Genomic DNA, 21,171 nt, shown 5'->3' with positions numbered 1-21,171 from the left:
GGGAGGCTGAGGCAGGAGAATTGCTTGAACCCAGGAGGTGGAGATTGCAGTGAGCTGAGATCGCACCACTGCACTCCGGCCTGGCAACAGAGTGAGACTCCCTCTCAAAAAAAAAAAAAAAAAAAATTCTTTCAGTTAGTTTAACTCCTTACACTACAGCCTGTTCTTTGTTAATTTAATGTGAGATTATAGATAAAATTGTTACTACTAAATGTTTCATTGTTATAGTATATACTTTCCATTTTAAAGCCTGTGGGAAGGTGAAAGGTGGGAGAAGGAGATCAGGAAAAATAACTAATGGACACTAGGCTTAATACCTGGGTGATAAAATAATCTGTACAACAAACTCCCATGACACAAGTTTACCTATATAACAAACCTGCATATGTACAACTGAACTTAAAATAAAAGTTAAAAAAATTTAAAAAAATTGTAGATATTCAAACAATTCAATGCTATCGATTTTAAACCACAACTTCTACAATTCTGAGATCACAGTTTTAACTAATCTTTCATTGATTAGATAATACTTGACATTATTTTTCAGGAAAAAGCTTATAAATATTTTCTGAACCTTTGTATTTTTGAAAATAGCCTTTGGTTGATTTCACACAGGAATGGCAGAATGAAATTATTGAGTCAAAAAAATATGTCTTATTATATATTAGCCCTGGCATTCATTTTGCAATGGAGAAGTAAGAGATCAGCCTGACTTTTATTCCTTTGTAGGTCAGACTATTTTCTCTCTACGTATTTATGGATATTTTTCTTCATCATTTATATTAATCTGAGTTCCCCAGTGGGAAAACAGAATTCACCCAAGATGGTTCAAATGAGAAGAGATTATTACTCACAGTGGTGTGGGCAGGATTATGGGAACAAACCAGGGCTGACAAGGTATTCAGAAAAAACTTGCTACTCTTGGAAACCATCACCACCCCAAGAAATGAAGACGTAGCTGAGGAAATAGTATTATAGAGGCAGTGAAAACTAACCGTCGAGTAGGGTCCTCCCAGTGGGATCTATCGCCTGAAGGGGACTTAGCTTCTGCCTAAAAATGTGGTGTTGTAAAAGAAAGGAAGTGAGGGGAAATACTCTGAACCATCTCTTCTCCCACCTTCCATCTGTCAGCGTGCCTGCCAGTGCCTTCTATTGGCCAAACTCAAGGAGGAGTCAACTGATGGGAAGAAAGCCTTGGTAAAGTTTGCAGAAGTCAGCCTCCTGGAGCACAGAGCAGGGCAGAGAAGGAGCAAGCATGAATCTGGGTAGCTAAAGAAGAATACCCCGTTCAGAAATACCACCTGGGCATATCTAGGTGATGGTCTTTGTTTATAACATGTCCAGAACATACAGACCTTTTACTCTGAAAATTAACACTTGTGTATTCATTATTTCAGAAAAGCCTTCTTGTATTATAGATTTGATAATCGTATGTGCTCCATTTTTTCTTCTTAGGATTTTCTTTGCTTTGTATTCCTTACTACCTTCTCATCCTTTCGGTTTTTAATCCTTTTCCTCTGTGGCCTTAGATAATTTTCAAGTTTGTTTTCAGTATTATTGAATCAATTTTCTGCGATGTCATTTGTGCTCCTTAAAGACATCAGTGCAAAATTTCATTCTTGTGTTGAATTTTAAAGACCTTTTTGAGTTTTCTTGTTCCTGATAGCTTCCTAGTCTTCAGAGCTTAATCTCCTCTTATGACCTTCTTTTAGTTCATAGAGGCCATCTTTGTTATCTTTTTAAGAATACAATATTTTTAAAGCTATCTTCTATTTCTCATAGCAAATAGTTTTCAGAAATACTTGGGGGATCTTTTTTCTTTTTTTAGCTGACTTTTTAAATCATCCTGATGCATTTTACTTTTACAGCTTTGAAGTTTGATTTACATACCATAAATTCACTTAATTTTACAATTTAATGGTTTTTTTTTTTTTTTTGAGGCGGAGTCTCGCTCTGTCGCCCAGGCTGGAGTGCAGTGGCCCAATCTCGGCTCACTGCAAGCTCCGCCTCCCAGGTTCACGCCATTCTCCTGCCTCAGCCTCTCCGAGTAGCTGGGACTACAGGCGCCCGCCACCACGCCCGGCTAATTTTTTGTATTTTTAGTAGAGACGGGGTTTCACCATGGTCTCGATCTCCTGACCTCGTGATCCACCCGCCTCGGCCTCCCAAAGTGCTGGGATTACAAGCGTGAGCCACCACGCCCAGCCAATTTAATGGTTTTTAGTAAATATGCAGTTATGCAACCATCATCATAACCCAAATTTAGGACATTTCCATCACTTCATAAAGATCCCTCATGTCCATTTGCAGTTACCTTCTGTTTTTAGCTCTAACCCCAATCAGCCACTAATCTATTTTTGGAATCTATAGCTTTTATTTTCTGAATATCTCATATAATTACAATCATAAAATATGTAACCTTTTGTATCTGGCTTCTTTCACCTAGACCAGTGTTTTTGAGGTTCACCCTGTAGCGTATATCAGTAATTCATTTCTTTTTATTTCCAAATAATATTCAATTGTATGTATATACCACATTTTGTTTATTCATTCAGCAGTTTTTGGACAGTGGATACTTTCTAATTTTATAAATAATGCTGTTATAAACACACACATGCAAGTTTTTGTGTGGATATATGTTTTCATTTCTCTTGGGTAGATAGCTAAGATTAGAATTTGGGGGTCATATGGTGAATTTGTGTTTAACTTTTTAAAGAAACTGCCAACTATTTTCCAAAGGGGCTGCACCATTTTACATTCCCACCAGCAATGGATGAGGATTCCAATTTATCCACACCCTTGTCAGTACTGATTGTATATCTTTTTTATTATTGTTAGTCCACTGGGCATCAAATGATACATCATTGTGGTTTTAATTTGTTTCCCTAATGATGTTGAGTATCTTTTCATCTGCTTATTGTGCACTCATATATCTTATTTTGTGCCATGTCTATTCACAATGTTTAGCCTATTTTTAATTGGGTTGTCTACTTATTTTTGAGTTCTGATTTAAGCTCTATCTGTATTTTGGATATAAGTCTTTTATCAGATATATGATTTGAAAATGTTTTCTTCTTAGGCTTGTCTTTTTAGTTTCTTAATAGTGTCTTTTGAAGTGCAAAAGTTTGCAATTTTGATCAAGTCCAATTTGTATTTTTTTGTTTCATCACTTATGTTTTTGGTGTCACATCTAAGAAATCTTTGCCTAACCTACAGGAAGATTCACTTCAATGTTTTTTCTTTTCCTAAGACTTTCATGGATTTAGCTCTTACATTCAGATCTACAATCCAATTTGAGTCATTTTCATGTATAGAGTGAGTTGGGAGTCTAAATTCATCTTTATGCATGTGGATCTCGGATTGCCCCATCACCGTTTGTCGAAAAGACTATCCTTTCCTCATTGATTTGTTTTGACTCAATGCAATTTTATCTTCTTTTTTCCTTTTTCTTTCTCTTAGAAAATATCATCATTGAATGTCAAACATTCTTTACAGATTCAATGTTGGCTTTAGATACTCACTGTGTGGCTTTTTTTCTTAGTTCCTCTCACTATCCATTTGCTATTAGTTGCCCCTTCTCAGAGCCAAGGTATAGAACAGCTTGTGTGCACAATTCCAGCTCAATTACTGATGATAGTAAACATTCAGCTAGTTCTGGCCTGTTTGAAGTAGGAAAGGCTGCTACTGCAGCACTCAGGTACACTGACTCTGAGGGAGACATATCTTAGAAATATTTGAAGAAGTTTGTAGTTGTTCTTTAACTACCTTTAATATATGAAAAACAATAAACCTCAACATAGGTGCTCCCAAGCCTTTTCTACCTATGTTTCTTCCCCTGAATGTTTGGATAAGGAAAGAATATATCTCATGATTCATTGCACAGCTAGTCACCTAGCTCTTTTTCCTTGCCTAATTCCTACTTGTTTGAATATTTAACCACCAGAGAGCTACAGTATTGTCTGTGCAATACTTATGCATGTACTGGGGAAAATATGATTGGGATGCAGAAGTTTTAGCTGCCTGATTGATTTTTTAAATAACTTTGTTGAATCATATTTTACATGTAATATAATTAATCCATTTCCAATGGTACAATTCAGTGATTTTGTAGTAAACTTCCAAGTTGTGCAACAATGACCATAAATCAGTTTTAGTACATTTTCATTACCATAGTAGTGAGATTCTTCATGCCCATTTACTGTTAATTCCTATTTCTTCCTTCCCTTTGACTACCTCCAGGCAATTACTAATCTACTTCTTTTATCTATGAATTTACTTTTTCTAGACATTTCATATAAATGAAATTACACTGTATGTGGTCTCTTAGGTTTGGCTTCTTTTACTTAACGTAGTGTTTTTCAAGTTCATCTGTGCCATATCATGTATCTGTAGTTCATTCCTTTTGTAAATTGCCAAATAATATTCCATTGGGCAAATATATTTTATCTATTCACTCACCAGTGGGTGGAATTTTGGGTTGTTTCCAACTTTTGGTTATTATGAACAATGCTGCTAGGAATATTACTGTGCAAGTCCTTTGTGGATATACGTTTTTATTTCTCTTGAGTATGTACCTAAGATTGGAATGGCTGGGTCATATGGCAAATTTACATTTAGACTTTTAAGAAACAGGATTTCTAGTTTTTATTGGTCTGTATGTGCAATCCTTCTGTTTCAGACATTGAAGGCCATACATTAGATAGCTTATATTTCTTGTTTGAATTCCACTGATGTTATTGTTAAAAGAAAATTTTCTCAGATTCTGGTTAATGGTTGACTACCACGTTAGTTTTTGATATTACTGTGTTTACATATTTGTCTTGGTCTTCAGACATATTTTAATCAGAAGTAAATGGTAGCTTTATACTATATTAACTCAGAATTCTGTCAATTTGAGTAACAATATGAACAGGGTAAATTTTCTTTAAAAAAATAATACTTTAGGAAAGAAGTCTGGTTCATCTTTGATTACTTTCCTTAACTTCATTAATATGTGGAATATTTTATTCCTATGGCAGTGGTATCTCATGCTCTTGTATACGTGCATTTATTTCCCCCAGCTATTTTTTTGTATTTTAGTAGAGATAGGGTTTCACCATGTTGTCCAGGCTGGTCTCAAACTCCTGAGCTCAGGCAGTCCACCCGCCTCAGCCTCCCGAAGTGCTAGGATTACAGGGATGAGCCACCTTGCTCAGCTGAGAGTGTATGTCTTAATATTCAATTTAACCCAGCATTGCCATGCCATAATCTAGACCCAACTTTACCCATTCTTCAAGTGTTTCAAGTGAAACTGGAAATTTGGATTTTTCAAATGTAAATGGTTTACATTGTTAAATTTGGTATCTAATTCCAAAAATTTTAAAGCATAATTGTGGGCTATCACATTTAACCTAGTCCAGGAATTACCCTCAGAAACGTGCTTCTATATCCTTTCAGTGCATTTTGGAAATTAATGAATACTCTGACCTTTAAATTTGTATTATGAAATATCTTAAATACGTAATTGTGTAAAGAATAATTTTAAAACACTCATGTAATGCCCACCCCTTAGTGTCCTGCCATCTTGTAATGGCACATTCAAGAATATTTCTTACAAGATTCTAATTGTGATAAAACAATGTTGCTAATTTCACTGCATTAATGAGTTCAAAGCTGGCTGAGATGCAATGTAGAATAGACTGGACAGCTCATCCTTTCACCTTATAAATGTTGGCCACAGTTTTTTTTCTTTGCCTGCATTATAAACAAAGGCCTTAAGGAACTGTGGTCACTACCCAGACATAATTTTCTAAGTGTCTTTTAATTACTCAATGCAATGATGGTTAGAACCCAATCCATTAACAAGAGTAAATTAGAATACATCTCTGCATTTGTTGTTGTCATCCATAGTTTAATAAACATATCTTTACTGTGGATCTAAGATATAAAATAATATATATATATTTTTTGAGATGGAGTCATTCTCTGTTGCCCAGGCTGGAGTGCAGGGGCTCGATCTTGGCTCACTGCAAGCTCCGCCTCCCGGGTTCACACCATTGTCCTGCCTGAGCCTCCCTAGTAGCTGGGACTACAGGCGCCCACCACCATGCCTGGCTACTTTTTTGTATTTTTAGTAGAGACGGAGTCTCACTGTGTTAGCCAGGATGGTCTTGATCTCCTGACCTCGTGATCTGCCTGCCTCGGCCTCCCAAAGTGCTGAGATTACAGGCGTGAGGCACCAGGTTCTTAGATTTTTTAAAACCCTAAGCTGAGAAATATCCCAGTCTTAAATCCATTTGCTTGGGTGGAGTTCTCTGAGGCGTTTGCATGGTGCCAACCAAGTATAATACATGATATATTAAAGAAGCACTTACCATGTTGGCTTTGACTTTTTAAAGCAAGGTGGTCTTGCTTTGTGATCAGTTTATTATTGGCAGTTTGACAGACCCTCTAATAACCCATACCCTGCTCCAAAAGAAGGTTCTACAATGATGAAAGAGTTAATTGTATCATAAACTTTTTCAGTGGTAGCCTTGAGTCCCTTGATGAATCCCAGAGAAGCTTAGAAAATACAGAGGCCAATTCTTCCTAAGGATCCAGGAAATATTTTGATCATATGATATGAACTACATAATGCAAGGCAGCCCATATGGAGTTCTAACCTGACTTTTAAAGGGGATGTTTTCACAAAGATCTTGTAGGCCTCAACTATTACAGTTTTTTGTCAGTGCTATTTCCTCCAGTTCTGTTGTAACCACATCCCATTAACAAGAGAAGCCTCTATTTTTTTTTATTCTTTCTGATATCCCATGGTTTTTAAGCTCTCTTAGATTTTCTGGAGTTAAGTTCAGCATTTTACCTTCTAAGTTTCTGATGTACCTAAATTTCACTGTACTGCTAGGTTAGTGCAAAAGTAATTGCGGTTTTGCCATTTTAATGTTTAATGCCACTAATAGTTACAAAGCATGGGTTCCAATTTAAAGACATTTAAGCATTATTACCAAATAATACACTAGGAAAAAGACAGAGATGTTCTAAAGTAATTCCAGGCACCAAAGAATGGCTTAAAAAGACACTGTACAATTGAAGGGCTATGCAAACCTATTTGGCCCTGTGAAGAGAATTCTGATTCCCAAACTGAAAAAGACTTAGAAGTTTTCTCTTTTATTGGTAGCCTGGTTCAAGGGTATGCTCTACAAATTGACTCCTTAATATTCCTTAACAATAAAGAATTCGCATAACTCTGTCGTCAGTCTGACCTCTGCTGTAGATATCTACTTTATCACATGGGAAAAGAATAGAGGAACTAAGAAAAGGAAAATTTATTGGATTTTTTAATTTAAAAAAAAATAATACCAAGATCACAGCTATTTTAGTTTGGCATTGTATCAGTTTTTAGAGCAGAAAAATAGTTTTCTCAGCTTTTGAAATTTGCTTTTATTTAGGCATTCACTGGAGATAGGATGAAATAAGTTTGGCAGCCTCATAACTCAGAAGATAGGAATGGTACCTGGCCTTATGGGATGGAGAAAGGGTTTAGCTGTCTAGCAGAAGAGGGCTGGCTGATTTATTGGCAAATTCAGGTCTCTGCCTTCATGACATAAACATCTGTATTCCAGATATACCTCCTCACCTCTGACATGTACCTCTATGACCATCTTTAGAAGGGAGTCAGAGTGAAAAATCCAGGACTTTTAAAATTTATTATTACCTTCTGGAAACAATTTCCAGATTTAAATTGCCAGTCAACTTTCCTTCCCATATCTTCCAATATTATTTATTAGAATTAATGAATTAATAATGTTTCTTTTCTTCCCTTCTCTATTCTTTTTTAAAGTCTGGCTTTTTAAACTATCACTGTAAGTTTGGAAAATCGAATCCTTAAATTAAAATTGAGAATTTTCTGGGTATAGTTCACTTTGTATTTGTCTTTGTGCTTCAACTCTGTAAATTTACATAAGTAGGGAATTTTGGAAAAATTAAAGTTATTTTTCTTGCCTAGAAAAACTATAGGCCGGGTGCGGTGGCTCATGCTTGTAATCCCAGCACTTTGGGAGGCCGAGGCGGGCGGATCATGAGGTCAGGAGATCGAGACCACCGTGAAACCCCGTCTCTACTAAAAATACAAAAAAAATTAGCCGGGCGTGGTGGCAGGCGCCTGTAGTCCCGGCTACTCGGAGAGGCTGAGGCAGGAGAATGGCGTGAACCCGGGAGGCGGAGCTTGCAGTGAGCCGAGATCGCGCCACTGCACTCCAGCCTGGGCGACAGAGCGAGACTCCATCTCAAAAAAAAAAAAAAAAAAAGAAAAACTATAGAAACAGAATGACAAAATTTGCTAAAACTATGGGTGGGATGAACAAATACAAATCAGAAGCATAGATAAAGGCATTGTGAAGATGTATATATCACTTCTTCCTAAAAATGAAGAATAAAAGCTAAGTTCAAATAGAAGAAATACTTCAAAAATGTGCTGATTCAGACCCAATAATAAGCTTAAATGTTAGGACGAAATTTATTAGCTTTTAACTCATATGTACCCATAATAACCTGCTATTATTAAGGGAAGTACCTCCAATTTAGAACTGGAAAAGTGAACTTTAAAAATAATTTATTTAAGCTCAGTTTCATTAAAAAATTTTTCTGGGGGCCAGGCCTGGTGGCTCACGCCTGTAATCCCAGCACTTTGGGAGGCCAAGGTGGGCAGATCACGAGGTCAGGAGATTGAGACCATCCTGGCTAACACAGTGAAACCCCGCCTCTACTAAAAAAATACAAGAAATTAGACGGGTGTGGTAGTGGGCACCTGTAGTCCCAGCTAGTAGGGAGGCTGCAGCAGGAGAATGTCGTGAACCCGGGAGGCGGAGCTTGCAGTGAGCCGAGATCGCTCCACTGCACTCCAGCCTGGGCGACAGAGTGAGACTCCGTCTCAAAAAAAAAAAAAAAAATTTCTGGAATCAAAATAGTGGCAAAGGCAGGGGAGAAATAAAAACAAGGAAAATACATTAAGCTTTACTTTTCTTATGTTTGGTAACCTTCTCAGCTCTTCCTCTTAGCCTTTTACATTCTTTTTTTTAGCTTTTATGGAATTTGAATAAGACATATTTTTCATAGATATGAGCTAAATTCATTAGCCTAATGTATTTTTTAATCCCAGTGGTGAAGAATGTTGGGTAGATGTGTCAGTGGGTTTTTGCTGTGTAGCAAACCATCCCAAAACTTTGTGGCTTAAAACAACATTTATGTGGCTCATAATTCTGTGGTCCATTCTGGTTTCAGGTAGGTCCATGCATGTATTTATGGTCAGCTAACAGCTAGAAGGCTCTGCACTGAGGATTAACTGGCTGTTCACTGGGGCAATAGGAGCAACTGGGCCACATGGCTTTTCATGGAGCAGGCCAGCCCAGACTTAAAACACAGGGTAGCAGATTTCCAAGAGAGAGTGAGAAGAATTGTACAGTCTCTCAAGGGTAGACTCAGAACCAGCATGCCATTTCTGCCACCAGATTTTACAGGTCAAAGCAAGTCACAAGGCCAGTTCAGTTAGAAGAGGTACAGAAGTAGACTCCATCTTTTTTTTTTTGAGACAGGGTCCTGCTGGAGTCTAGGGTCACCTAGGTTGGAGTATAGTGGTGGGTTTATAGTTTACTGCAGCCTCGAACTCCTGGGCTCAAGCTATCCTCCTGGCTCAGCTTCCTAAGTAGCTAGGACTAGCTGCATGCCACCATGCCTGGCTAACTTTTAAAAAATTTTGGTAGAGATTAAATCTCACTGTATTGCCCAGGCTGTTCTATTCACATATTCCCATTTATAGGCATACCTCAGAGATATTGCAGGTTCTGTTCTAGACCACGGCAGTAAAGCAAATCACACTATTGTTTGGTTTCCTAGTACATGTAAAAGTTATGTTTATACTATACTGTAGTCTGTTAGGTGTGCAATAGCATGATATCTAAAAAAATGTATATACCTTAATTTTAAAATACTTTATTGCTCAAACATCCTAAGGATCATCTTAGCCTTCAACGAGTCATCATCTAGTTGGGTGGTGGGCCTTCCCTGGATGTTGATGGCTGCTGACTGATCAGGGTGGTGGTTGCCAAAGGTTGGGGTGGCTATGACAATTCCCTAAAATAAGGCAACAATGTGATTTGCCACATCAGTTGACTCTTCCTTTTATGAAAGCTTGTCCTGTAGCATGCAATGCTGTTTGACAGCATTTTACCCACAGTAGAATCTCTTAAAAAATTGGAATAAATTCTTGCAAACTTTGCCACTGTTTTATGAAGGAAGTTTATGGAATATTCTAAACCTTTTGTTGTTATTTCAGCAAAGTTCATATCATCTTCACAAGGAATACAGTTCATTTCAAGAAATCACTTCCTTTGCTCATCCATAAGAAACAACTCATCCATTAAAGTTGTATCAGGAGCTTGCAGCAAGTCAGTCACAATCAGGCTATACTTCTAGTTCTCTTGCTATTGTCACCACGTTTGCATTTATTTCCTCAACTGATGTCTTGAACCCCTTAAGTCATCCCTGAGGGTTGGAATCAACTTCTTCCAAACTCCTGTTAATGTTTTGACCTTCTCCAATCAATCATAAATATTCCTTTTTGCGTGTGTTTTTGTTTGTTTGTTTGTTTGAGATGGAGTCTTGCTCTGTCACCCCAGGCTGGAGTGTAGTGGCGCGATCACAGCTCACTGCAACCTCCACCTCCCAGGTTCTGGCAATTCTTCTGCCTCAGCCTCCCGAGTAGCTGGGACTACAGGCACGCATCAATACACTAGGCTAATTTTTGTATTTTTAGTAGAGACGGAGTTTCGCCATGTTGGCCAGGATTGTCTCGATCTCTTGACCTCGTGATCCACCCGCCCCAGGTTCCCAAAGTGCTTGGATTACAGGCGTGAGCCACTGCGCCTGGCCCAATCATGAATATTCTTAATGGCATCTAGAATGCCATTTCTTTCCAGAAGACTTTCAATTTACTTTGCCCAGATTCATCATAAGAATCACTACCTGACAGCTATAGCCTTACAAAGTACATTTCTAAAATAATAAGACTTGAAAGTTAAAGTTACTCCATGATCTGTGGGCTGCAGAATGGATTTTGTGTTAGCAGGCATGAAAAGAACATTAGTCTCCTTGCACATCTCCATCAGAGCTCCTGTTTGACCAAGTGCATTATCAATGAGCAGTAATCTTTTGAAAGGGATCCTTTCTTCTGAGCAGTAGGTCTCAAAAGTGGGCTTAAAATATTTGGTAAACTGTGCTGTAAACTGATATGCTGTCGTAAAGGCTTTGTTCTTTCATTTATAGAACAGAGGCAGAATAGGTTTAGCATAATTCTCAATGACCCTAGGATTTTCAGAATGGTAAATGAACATTGGTTTCAACTTAAAGTTATCAGCTATTTTGGCCCCCAACAAGAGAGCCTGTCTTTGAAGCTTTGAAGCTAGGCATTGACTTCTCCTTTTTAGCTATGAAAGTTCTAGATGGCATCTTCTTCCAATAGAAGGCTGTTTTATCTACATTGAAAATCTACTATTTAGTGTAGCCACCTTCACCAATCATCTTACCTAGATCTTCCGAATAGCATGCTGCAGCTTCTATATCAGCACTTGCTGCTGAACCTTGCCCTTTTGTGCTATGGAGATGGCTTCTTTCCTTAAACCTCATGTACCAATGCCCACTAGCTTCTAACATTTCTTCTGCAGCTTCCTCACCTCTCTTCCTTCACTTTCATAGAATTGAAGAGTTAGGACCTTGCCCTGGATTAAGCTTTGGCTTAAGGGGATGTTATGGGTTGTTTGATCTTTTATCCAGACCACTAAAACTTTTTGCATATCAGCAATAAGGCTATTTTGCTTTCTTATTATTTGTGTGTTCACTAGAGTGGCACTTTTAATTTATTTCTAGAACTTTTACTTTGCATTCACAACTTGGCTAAGAGGCCTAGGTGTTTGTCACAAGAGGCCTAGCTTTTGGTTTATCTTGGCTTTGGACAGGCCTACCTCACCAAGCTTAATTATTTCTAGCTTTTGATTTAAAGTGACAGACATATGACTCTTCCTTTCACTTGAAAATTTAGAGGCCATTGTAGGGTTATTAATTGGCCTATTTCAATACTGTTGTGTCTCAGGGAATAGGCCTGAGAGGGAGAGAGATGGGAGAACAGCCAGTTGGTGGAGCAGATAGAACACACACAACATTTAAGTTATCCAATTTATATCAGCACAGTTCATTGTGCCCCAAAACAATTAAAAAAGTAACATCAAAGATCATTCATCACAGATTATCATAATGGATATAATAATAATGAGAAAGTCTGAGATATTGGGAGAATTACCAAAGTGTAACACAGAGACACAAAATGAGCACATGCTTTTAGAAAAATTGCACCGATAGACCTGCTCAATGCAGAGTTTCCACAAACCTTAAATTTGTAAAAATTATGGTATCTGTGAAGTACAATACAGTGAAGCCCAATAAATCAAGGCATGCCTGTGCTTTATATCAACTGTAGATTACTTATGATACATAATACAATGTAAATGTTATGTGAATAGTGGTTTTACTGTATCACTTTTAAGTTTGCATTATTTTTTATTGTTGTACTTAAAAAAAAATTCAATCTGTGGTTGGTTGAATCCACAGATGTGAAACCCGTAGATACAGAGGGCCAGCTATATGTGATACGTCTTGTTTTTTTTTTTTTTTTTTGAGACAGAGTCTTGCTCTGTCACCCAGGCTGGAGTGCAGTGGCGCCATCTCGGCTCACTGCAAGCTCCGCCTCCCGGGTTCACGCCATTCTCCTGCCTCAGCCTCTCCGAGTAGCTGGGACTACAGGCGCTCGCCACCGCGCCTGGCTAATTTTTTGTATTTTTAGTAGAGACGGGGTTTCACGGTGGTCTCGATCTCCTGACCTCATGATCCGCCCGCCTCGGCCTCCCGAAGTGCTGGGATTACAAGCGTGAGCCACCATGCCCGGCCTATACGTCCTGTTTTAAATACTTTTCAGCTCATACAGTTTTCACTCTCTAGTCTTTTCGTTGAAAAGCCTAAGACATTTTTATTTTTCCAGCTTCTTTCCATTTTATATTCCAGCTTTTTAAAGGTCTACTTTTAAGGTAGACCTTTTCAAATGGGCTTTTGTTTGCCTGTTTTTATCATTTATCAACTTTTAGTAATGCTTCCAAAACAAATCTAGGTAAGAAATAAAGCTACAGTAGCTGTTTCCTCATTGAACTGACATAGACTGAACAACTACTTTGTGTCAGGTATATTTCCAAGAGCAGGAGCTATAACAGAGACCAATTCTAGGAGCCTGCTCCTGTGGAGCTCACATTGCAGAATGAGAAAACAGACATGAAACAAACAAATATACAAGTCGGTGAGATTAGAGGAGCTATGGGGAAAAATAAAAAGCAGAATTAGGAAAACAAGGAATATGCAAAGGAAGACAATGGGGGAAGGATTTGCTTTTTGATATGAAATGGCCTGGGAAGGTCTCTCTGATTAGGGACCCTGAAGAGACTATGGAAGTGGGTCATGAGAGTATATGAGGGAAGAATGTTGCAGGCAGAGGAAGCCATAGTCCAAAGGCCCTAAACAGGGGCATACTTGGCATGTTTGAGGAAATGCAAGGATGCCTGTGACACTAAAGCAAAGAAAGCAGTGAGGAGTGTGGTGGGAGATGAGGTTGAAGGGCTTGTTTGGGATGTGGGATTGGGGGGTGGGGTGACCACATAGAGTGGGCTGGTGGTTGACAGAACCAGCTACACATTCTAGTCACTCTGGGAGCTTTTAAAAAATGTCTGGGCCCAATCCCAAAATCTGTTTTAATTGGTCTGGGTTGAAATCTGGTCAAGTCTTTATAAAACGTTACCAGAATAAATCTAGTGTGTAGTCAGGGTCTGGTATACCTTAGTAAAGCATGACTCTGACACAGTGAGATGGGAAGCCGCTGAAAGATTTTGCACAGAATGACACAGCTTGATCACCCTGGCATGTGCCTCTTCTTCACCCACATTCCCCTCTGGACCTTAAGATCATGCCTTAGTATGAAGCTTGGGATCCTGCCTCATCCTTTTAGGGAAGAGAGTGAATGTGGTCCTAAGCAAGCTCTCTGGGCACTTCATCTGTTCTGCCTCTGCCAGTCTGTCTGGGTAAGTGTCAAGGATGTAATAGAAGGAAAAGAGGAAGACTTTTAGGAACAAGAGTCCCTTCTGTCCCCTTCCAAGACAAGTTGGAGACAGAGCTTCTACCTTTTTCAGTTTCCTTCCAGCAGGCAATCCCTGGGCCTCCCTCCCAGTGTTACCCTATAGTCACAGTATTTACAGATTGATTTAAGAACCAGTAAGTAGTGTATGTCACTTCTGCTGATCCCTATGTTGAAAATATTAAAACTTCTGCACATGTGTTATATATGTAACCTAGTACCCCAAACTTGCAGTCATGCTCTGTTACCATAAAGGATATGCTCAGAAATAATATAAGCCTGCTATCTAAATTGCACCTTTTTCCTGTCAAAGTAACAGTATAATGTAGTTGTTCAGAGTGGGAACTCTGAAACTGGCTAATTTGCATCCTGGTTCTAACACTAGCTAGCTGAGTGATAAATCCATTGTGTGCTTCAGACAATGGCGTCAATAAGGCTGTTGTCAGTCTGAATGGGTAGATACATATAAAGTGCTTAGAAAAGTGCATGACACATATTTAGGGCTCAAAAAAATCTAAATATTAATGTCTCTGTAGTTTCCTTCTTGATTTAATTACCACACAAATGAATCTCTCTTTAATTTTATCAACAGCATAGGAGATTTCTATATGCATAATACGTCTTTTGGTAGCATGTTAGGCACATTCTTCTCTGTGGTTTAACTGCTGAAAACATAAAGATGCTACATATTAAGTGGAGTAAATTTTAATTGAGAAAAGGAAGGTAATCTCAAAACATTTTTAGAAAACAAACAACCCATTTTATGTCATTGCTGTGCAAAAATAATTACTGGCAAAACTCTCTAATTCCTGGCCTTCTCATGATCAAAAAGAACAGCAGCCTCTTTTGGACAAGCTGAGGCTGGGAATGTAAAGAATTAAGAAGTGGACAAGAAATGTTTTCAACATATTTATCTAGAGAACCATCTAGAGAAGTGCCGCTTTGCCAGCAAATATGAAAATCTGAGATTTCATTGTGGCCTCCCCAACTGCTCCCCTAGCAGAGGTTACAAGATTTAGTGGATGATGGTGGGGGAGGATGACAAGGGGGGAGGTTACACAGTTCCATCCTCACAGGAAAGGCATTACTTGGACTCACGTTATTTCTCTAACTTTCTGTATCCATAGAAATGTCTCATCTTTGTTTCATAGGATTCAGAAAGTTAATATAAACTTACTGGAATATGAAAATATGATGAAATATTTATTGAAAATGCAAATATGATGCTTACACATACTAGCAGCCCTGAAGGCACCTGAAAGCTAATGTATCTTTATTCAAGGGGAAGGCTTTACTTCAGAGCTTTATTTGAGCTTAACACCCCACCTGAGTGATATTTAAATAAAAGCAAAATAGAAAATGCCTCTTAGGAAAGAATGCCCTAATTTCAGCATTTCTCTTATATTAATTTAGAGGTCTCATTTTAACATTGCCCACAGGATAAAGTCTAAATTTCTCAGCTGCACAAGCTGACCTCAATCTTTTCTGCATCTTCTTTTACCCCATCTCTACAGTGGCCCTACCTCCATCACTTCTTTTCAGGAGTTAGTGCATCTGAAAGGCACACTCGTTCCTCTATATCTTTACTCCTACAACAGTCTGTTCAGTTTTATTTCTGTTGAAATTTTGCATATCCTTCAAAAGTCAGTTCTCTTGGATGATTTTCTCTGATTCCCCAGATCTGGAATTAGAGCTTCTTCCTTTGCCCTCTCAGTCCCTTTTTCTTCATTTATTGCCCTGAGTTAGTTCTGCCCACTGTTTTTGCTAATTGCATCCTTTTTATCATTATAAACAGTTAGTTCTTTGGGGAAAGAGTATAATATTTCTTAGTCATATGTGTTTGGCATATATACAGTACCACATATACACCAGAAACTAAATACCTATGAAATGAATGAAACACAAAGACCAAAAAACATTCCCAGAACTAGAATATACTTTCCCTCGAAACCCCTGCATGTCATCCCTTTATCTCACAGCCATTTGTACTGCCACCCTTGTGTCTTTGTATGTCTCTGTGACAGTCTAATTATGACATTTCTTGCTCAATAGGAGCATTTAGTGCTCCAAGTTGACCCTAGGACAATAATTTGACCTGAATAAGATAAAATTCAATCTTTATTCAATGTCCTTCAAGATCTGACTTATGCCACCAGCAAATCTCATGTCACTCCTCTCCTCTCACTGTGTAACACCCATATGGAATTTCTGTCCCACAAATGGGTTTTCTGTGTGGAATGCCTTTTTTTTCCCTTTTCCTCCTCTTCATCTTCCATTGGCTGACTACTCATGCACCAGATTCTAGATATGATGCTACTCATTTCGGAAATTATCCCTAGCTCCCCACACCATCTCTAGCCCTAGATTAGATAAATTCTTTCTCCTTAGTGATCTAATAGCTAACAGTTAGATATCAGAAAGTCTTGGGTCAAGGTCTGAAGTTATTGTTACCAACTAGTAACTTCAGACATTTGCAAACTTTAGCTTATTAAATCATAGATCACTGGGCCCCATCCTCAGAGTTTCTGAATCAGTGGGTCTGGGATGAATCTCGAGAATTTGCTTTTCCAACAGCTTTCTGGGTGACACTGACGATGCTGTTCTGAGGAGCACAGAGATAACTGATGCTTTCGATAATTTATTCATCTACTTCTGTTTACCCCTGTAAACTTTAGTTTCAGCACCTGCAAAGTGAGGCTAAAAGGAGTGTTTAAAAATTAGCTGAGATAATGTATGTGAAGGGGTTGACATGAATTAGGGCTCAATGACAGTTAATATTGTTCTTATATTATCATTGCTTTCATAACACTATGTTGAATTCCAGACTGAACAGATGATGCCAAGTAAGCTGAGAACCCCCAAAAGAGCAAAGATCACATTGGTTTTATTATTATTGTGTCACAGGTATGTTATGAAGTGCATTGGTAGTCACTAAATAAACATATAATTGAGTGAATTCAAATACAAGCATTCAATAAGTATTTAGTGAAACAAATTTAACGCTTCTTGTAGGTAGCCCCTACCTGGAATGTTCCAGGTTTCTTAGTTTAGCTCACTTTATTCTTGGTATTCTTGGGACTGTTTTGTTGATTACTTCCTAAATTACTTTTTGGTTATGGTGAGTCAGTCCCCAAGCTTTCCTTTCTAAGAAGATTATACAAGCAACAGAAAGAACTTCTTCCTGTAAAGAACTAGAAATGAATAACCACGTGGGCTATTCATTTGTCTCTGTAGTTTCAGTTTCATACTGAATGAAAGCAGTTGCATCAAAGTATTCCCCTGCCTTCTGTGTTTGAACATATGCCTTTACTTAACAGTGGATATGGGTTAGAAATTAACATGTGAAGAATTTAATTTTCATTTCTTTGCAAATTTATGAAGACTCCTCTTTGGAAAAGGCTTTCCTATTTTTACTGTCAGTCTATACCCCTGTCCTTCTCTTTGACCTCAGAACCTCGTATTTGGTATTCATACATTATTAGTTCAGCAAGTATTTTTTTCACCACCTGCCATGTGGCAAACACTATTTTTATGGTGGTGATGCCACACTAAAACAAAACCCCTGCTTCACAGAACCTAAAGCATAGCATTTATCAACTTGCACTGTAATTGTTTGCTTCTCTGTCTCCTCTCCTGCTAAGTTTCAGCCTCCTGATGGTAGATGCAGTATCTAATTGAAATTTGAGTCTCCCCCTCAATGTCTAGTATATGGTAGACATTCATACATATGGATAATTATTGTTTACATGCAGAGACCCTTCTTATTATATTGGTGTGAGAAATGGAACTGAGCACCAGAGATAGTATAATGCTTGTCCTTCAAACAGTTTGGCACTAGCTGTGAATTCTTTGACTTCAAAAGTGTTAGTTTGAATTTTAATTAGGATCAGCCAGTAAAATGTGGGAGATTTTACATAAGAATCCAGATTTCCAGCTTCTCTTGTAAAAACCCACATTCCTGTAGCACACAATGAGCTGAAGCTGTGGCTTGTCCACCTGCTTATTGAGATGGGGCATGCCTTCTCCATTTCACTATAACCCCTACCATGCCCTATCATTTTGCACGTGTCGGGGAGGAGCAAGGGGGTGATGTGTAGTGAGGGGAGAATGAAGTGAATGAATTTGTGTTTCTACATAAATTCACTGAAAGTGTGTGTTCATAAGCTTATAGCAACCTAACTCCCAACATTGGAGATAATAACTTAACTTTTTTTCCTTCAGTGATGTGGAATGCTAACAAGCATTTGTTTACATTTGAACTATATATCATATTGAGTCAACAATCAATTTTGTCTGTTGTTTTTCTGCATTTTCACAGTAGTTTCCTGTATTTCTCAAATTAAATAATTGCCAGCTACATTCTACTGTGATGTGTATCCTAGTCCAAAGTAAAAACATATCTAAATCTATCTGGTTTAGGATTTTTTTTCTCCTTTTATGATTATTGAACTAACTCTTTTTATTTGTCTTGGTTTTGTCATTTGAGACTAAAATACTTAAAAACATAAAATTGAATTAAAATTATAGTTTATCCAACTAAACATATTCGTGCTTTGTTTCAGTTATCCTTAAAAAGAAGAGGAAGCAAAGATTTGCCAAAATCCGAAAAAAAGGCTCAACAGACTCCCACAGAGGTATGTGGAAATAAAATTTCAACTAGTACATCAAGTACCTCTAAGTGTATATAATCACAAGCTACATTTATAAATAGATATAATGGCCAGATAAACTTACGCAAAACAAAGTCAAATTTGCATATCAATTATGTAGCTGTAGATACAGGTAGTATAAATCAGAATATTTACTTATAAAGCCAGCCATAACATCCCTATTATAATTGCTTTACATTGTAAGCACACAGAAAAATGTCATTCGTACTTTATACGCTGCTATATTTGAGAACTATACTCATGATGCTAATCTTGTCCTTTTATAATTAATAAGGTCAATAGAAAGGCTGTTCCTATAGTGTCAGGAGAAAGTAAAGAAAAGAATGTTGCAGAGGGAAGTCAGAAAGGAGAGAAAGGCTTGTTATATCTTTAGAGAGCCCTGGAATGAAGTAATTCTCCATACCAGTGATTGGAGAAGCAAAAGAAAGGAGACAAAAGAATAAAAATGAAAGTTGAAAGATGTACTCAACATGGGCTTGTTAAAAAGCTGAGAAACACAGCCACAGTAAAGACTAGCTTTGCTTTCAAGGCAAAAAAGAGGTGCCAATGGTTGTAATGAAGAAGATTTTAAAATGGAAGAGGAAACATTTGGGATAAAAATGACACTATTGTTAAGGAAGGGGATCCCAATCCAGACCCCAAGAGAGGGTTCTTGGATCTCATGCAAGAAAAAATTCAGGGCGAACCCATAGAGTAAAGTGAAAGCAAGTTTATTAGGAAAGTAAAGGAATAAAAGAATGGCTACTTCATAAGCAGAACAGCCCCGAGGGCTGCTGGTTACCCATGTTATGGTTATTTCTTGATATGCTAAACAAGGGGTGGATTATTCATGCCTCCCCTTTTTAGACCATATAGGGTAACTTCCTGATGTTGTCATGGCATTTGTAAACTGTCATGGCACTGGTGTGATTGTAGCAGTGAAGACGACCAGAGGTCACTCTCGGTTTTGGTGAGTTTTAGCTGGCTTTTTTACTGGAACGCGTTTCATCAGCAAGGTCTTTATGACCTGTATCTTGTGCCGACCTCCTATCTCATCCTGTGACTCAGAATCCTTAACCATCTGGGAATGCAGCCCAATAGGTTTCAGCCTCATTTTACCCAGCTCCTATTCAAGATATAGTTGTTCCGGGTCACACGCCTCTGACATTATGACTCTCCAAAAACACTTGGCTAGATATTAACCTTTAAACTATGTCAGTTGGAATCTATGGTACTGTAGTATACTTTTATGATTACAAGGTTTTTTTCACATTAGATAGATAATTTAACTAAAGTGATTTTAAACATTCAAAATTTGAAACATTTGATCTCAGACTTTTTTAAAGCATAACATATTAACTATATATTATTTTCCTTTTTCCTCTCTGTACCTCCTCTGTTCCTGCTCTGTTTTCTCCTGGTACTTGCACCAGAACATGTATGGACCTCAGCATTTTTAGAATCCCAGAGAGTCTCACAGCCAAGACCATGATAACATTTTTTATACCTTTCTCTCTGTTCCTTTAGTAAGTCCAAATATACTCCGTCACTACAGCTTTTCCACTCTGTCTTTGCTGCCACTTTATTCAACTCGCTCTAAATATTTTATTGTGAATCATTTCACGTGTTGCCATGAATCTTCTTTCCTACCTTGTTTATGGAGTAGACGCTGTATCTACATTTGTCCTATTCTTACACTTCCTGTGTTAAAAGTTTATTTATTCTTTTCAACCATAGTCTCTGATGCAGGAATTCTTAACTGTTTAGTCTTGGCTTTATGGACCTCCACTCACTATGCATGTGGGCAACTTTCTGCAAAAACATCCACAACTTTAATTAGTTTCTCAGTGAGGTCAGGGACCTTACAAAAGTCAAGATGCCATGCAATCTACCAGCTTTTATTTCATGGGCAAAAACTTCCTTATGTATAAGTATACTGTAGCATTTGAAGTTTCTGCTATCATTTCCAACACATTTATTTTCAGAGGTTATAACCTGTCACTTTTCAAAAACCCACCTCAGAAGATTGATCAGGCTATCTCTGATGGGATACCTCAATTATAAAATGGTCCATTTTTACAAAATTATAACACGATTCCAATGCTCAGTCAAGGTTGCAAACCATCGATCCACATATTTGTATTACTGAAAATATACCATTCTATTGTAATTCTTGTTTATGCATTCATCTCTCCTACTTAGCCAGGGCAGTTTTGTAGACAGGAGCCATCTTATTCAGCTTTGAATCATCTGTATCTAGTGATTGGCACTCTGCACATGTTCAATACATGCTTTTAAATACTCCCGTGTCTCCTTTTTCTATGT

General features: G+C 37.9%; 2 protein-coding genes and 1 pseudogene across 3 annotated transcripts in view; 1 reads left to right on the top strand and 2 right to left on the bottom strand.

Moving 5' to 3' along the window:
- C2H6orf58 (chromosome 2 C6orf58 homolog) overlaps positions 1-21,171 on the bottom strand; it is a 259,668-nt gene that overhangs the window by 91,049 nt on the left and 147,448 nt on the right. The gene's annotated exons all lie outside the window — the stretch shown is intronic.
- LOC129473243 (large ribosomal subunit protein uL22-like) overlaps positions 1-21,171 on the bottom strand; it is an 83,139-nt pseudogene that overhangs the window by 10,271 nt on the left and 51,697 nt on the right.
- The window catches only part of MTCL3 (MTCL family member 3), a 47,164-nt gene that overhangs the window by 18,695 nt on the left and 7,298 nt on the right, over positions 1-21,171 (top strand). For both annotated transcript variants that reach the window (XM_055263426.2, XM_063621261.1), the window contains one exon: positions 18,760-18,831. In XM_055263426.2, coding sequence (XP_055119401.2) covers positions 18,760-18,831 — 72 coding nt within the window. The remainder of the gene's footprint in view (positions 1-18,759; positions 18,832-21,171) is intronic.

The sequence above is a fragment of the Symphalangus syndactylus genome, chromosome 2 (assembly GCF_028878055.3).
Source record: "Symphalangus syndactylus isolate Jambi chromosome 2, NHGRI_mSymSyn1-v2.1_pri, whole genome shotgun sequence".
NCBI classification, from domain to species: Eukaryota; Metazoa; Chordata; class Mammalia; order Primates; family Hylobatidae; genus Symphalangus; species Symphalangus syndactylus.
Note: the sequence above shows the minus strand (reverse complement) of the source record. Positions and strands in the feature narration are given on the sequence as shown.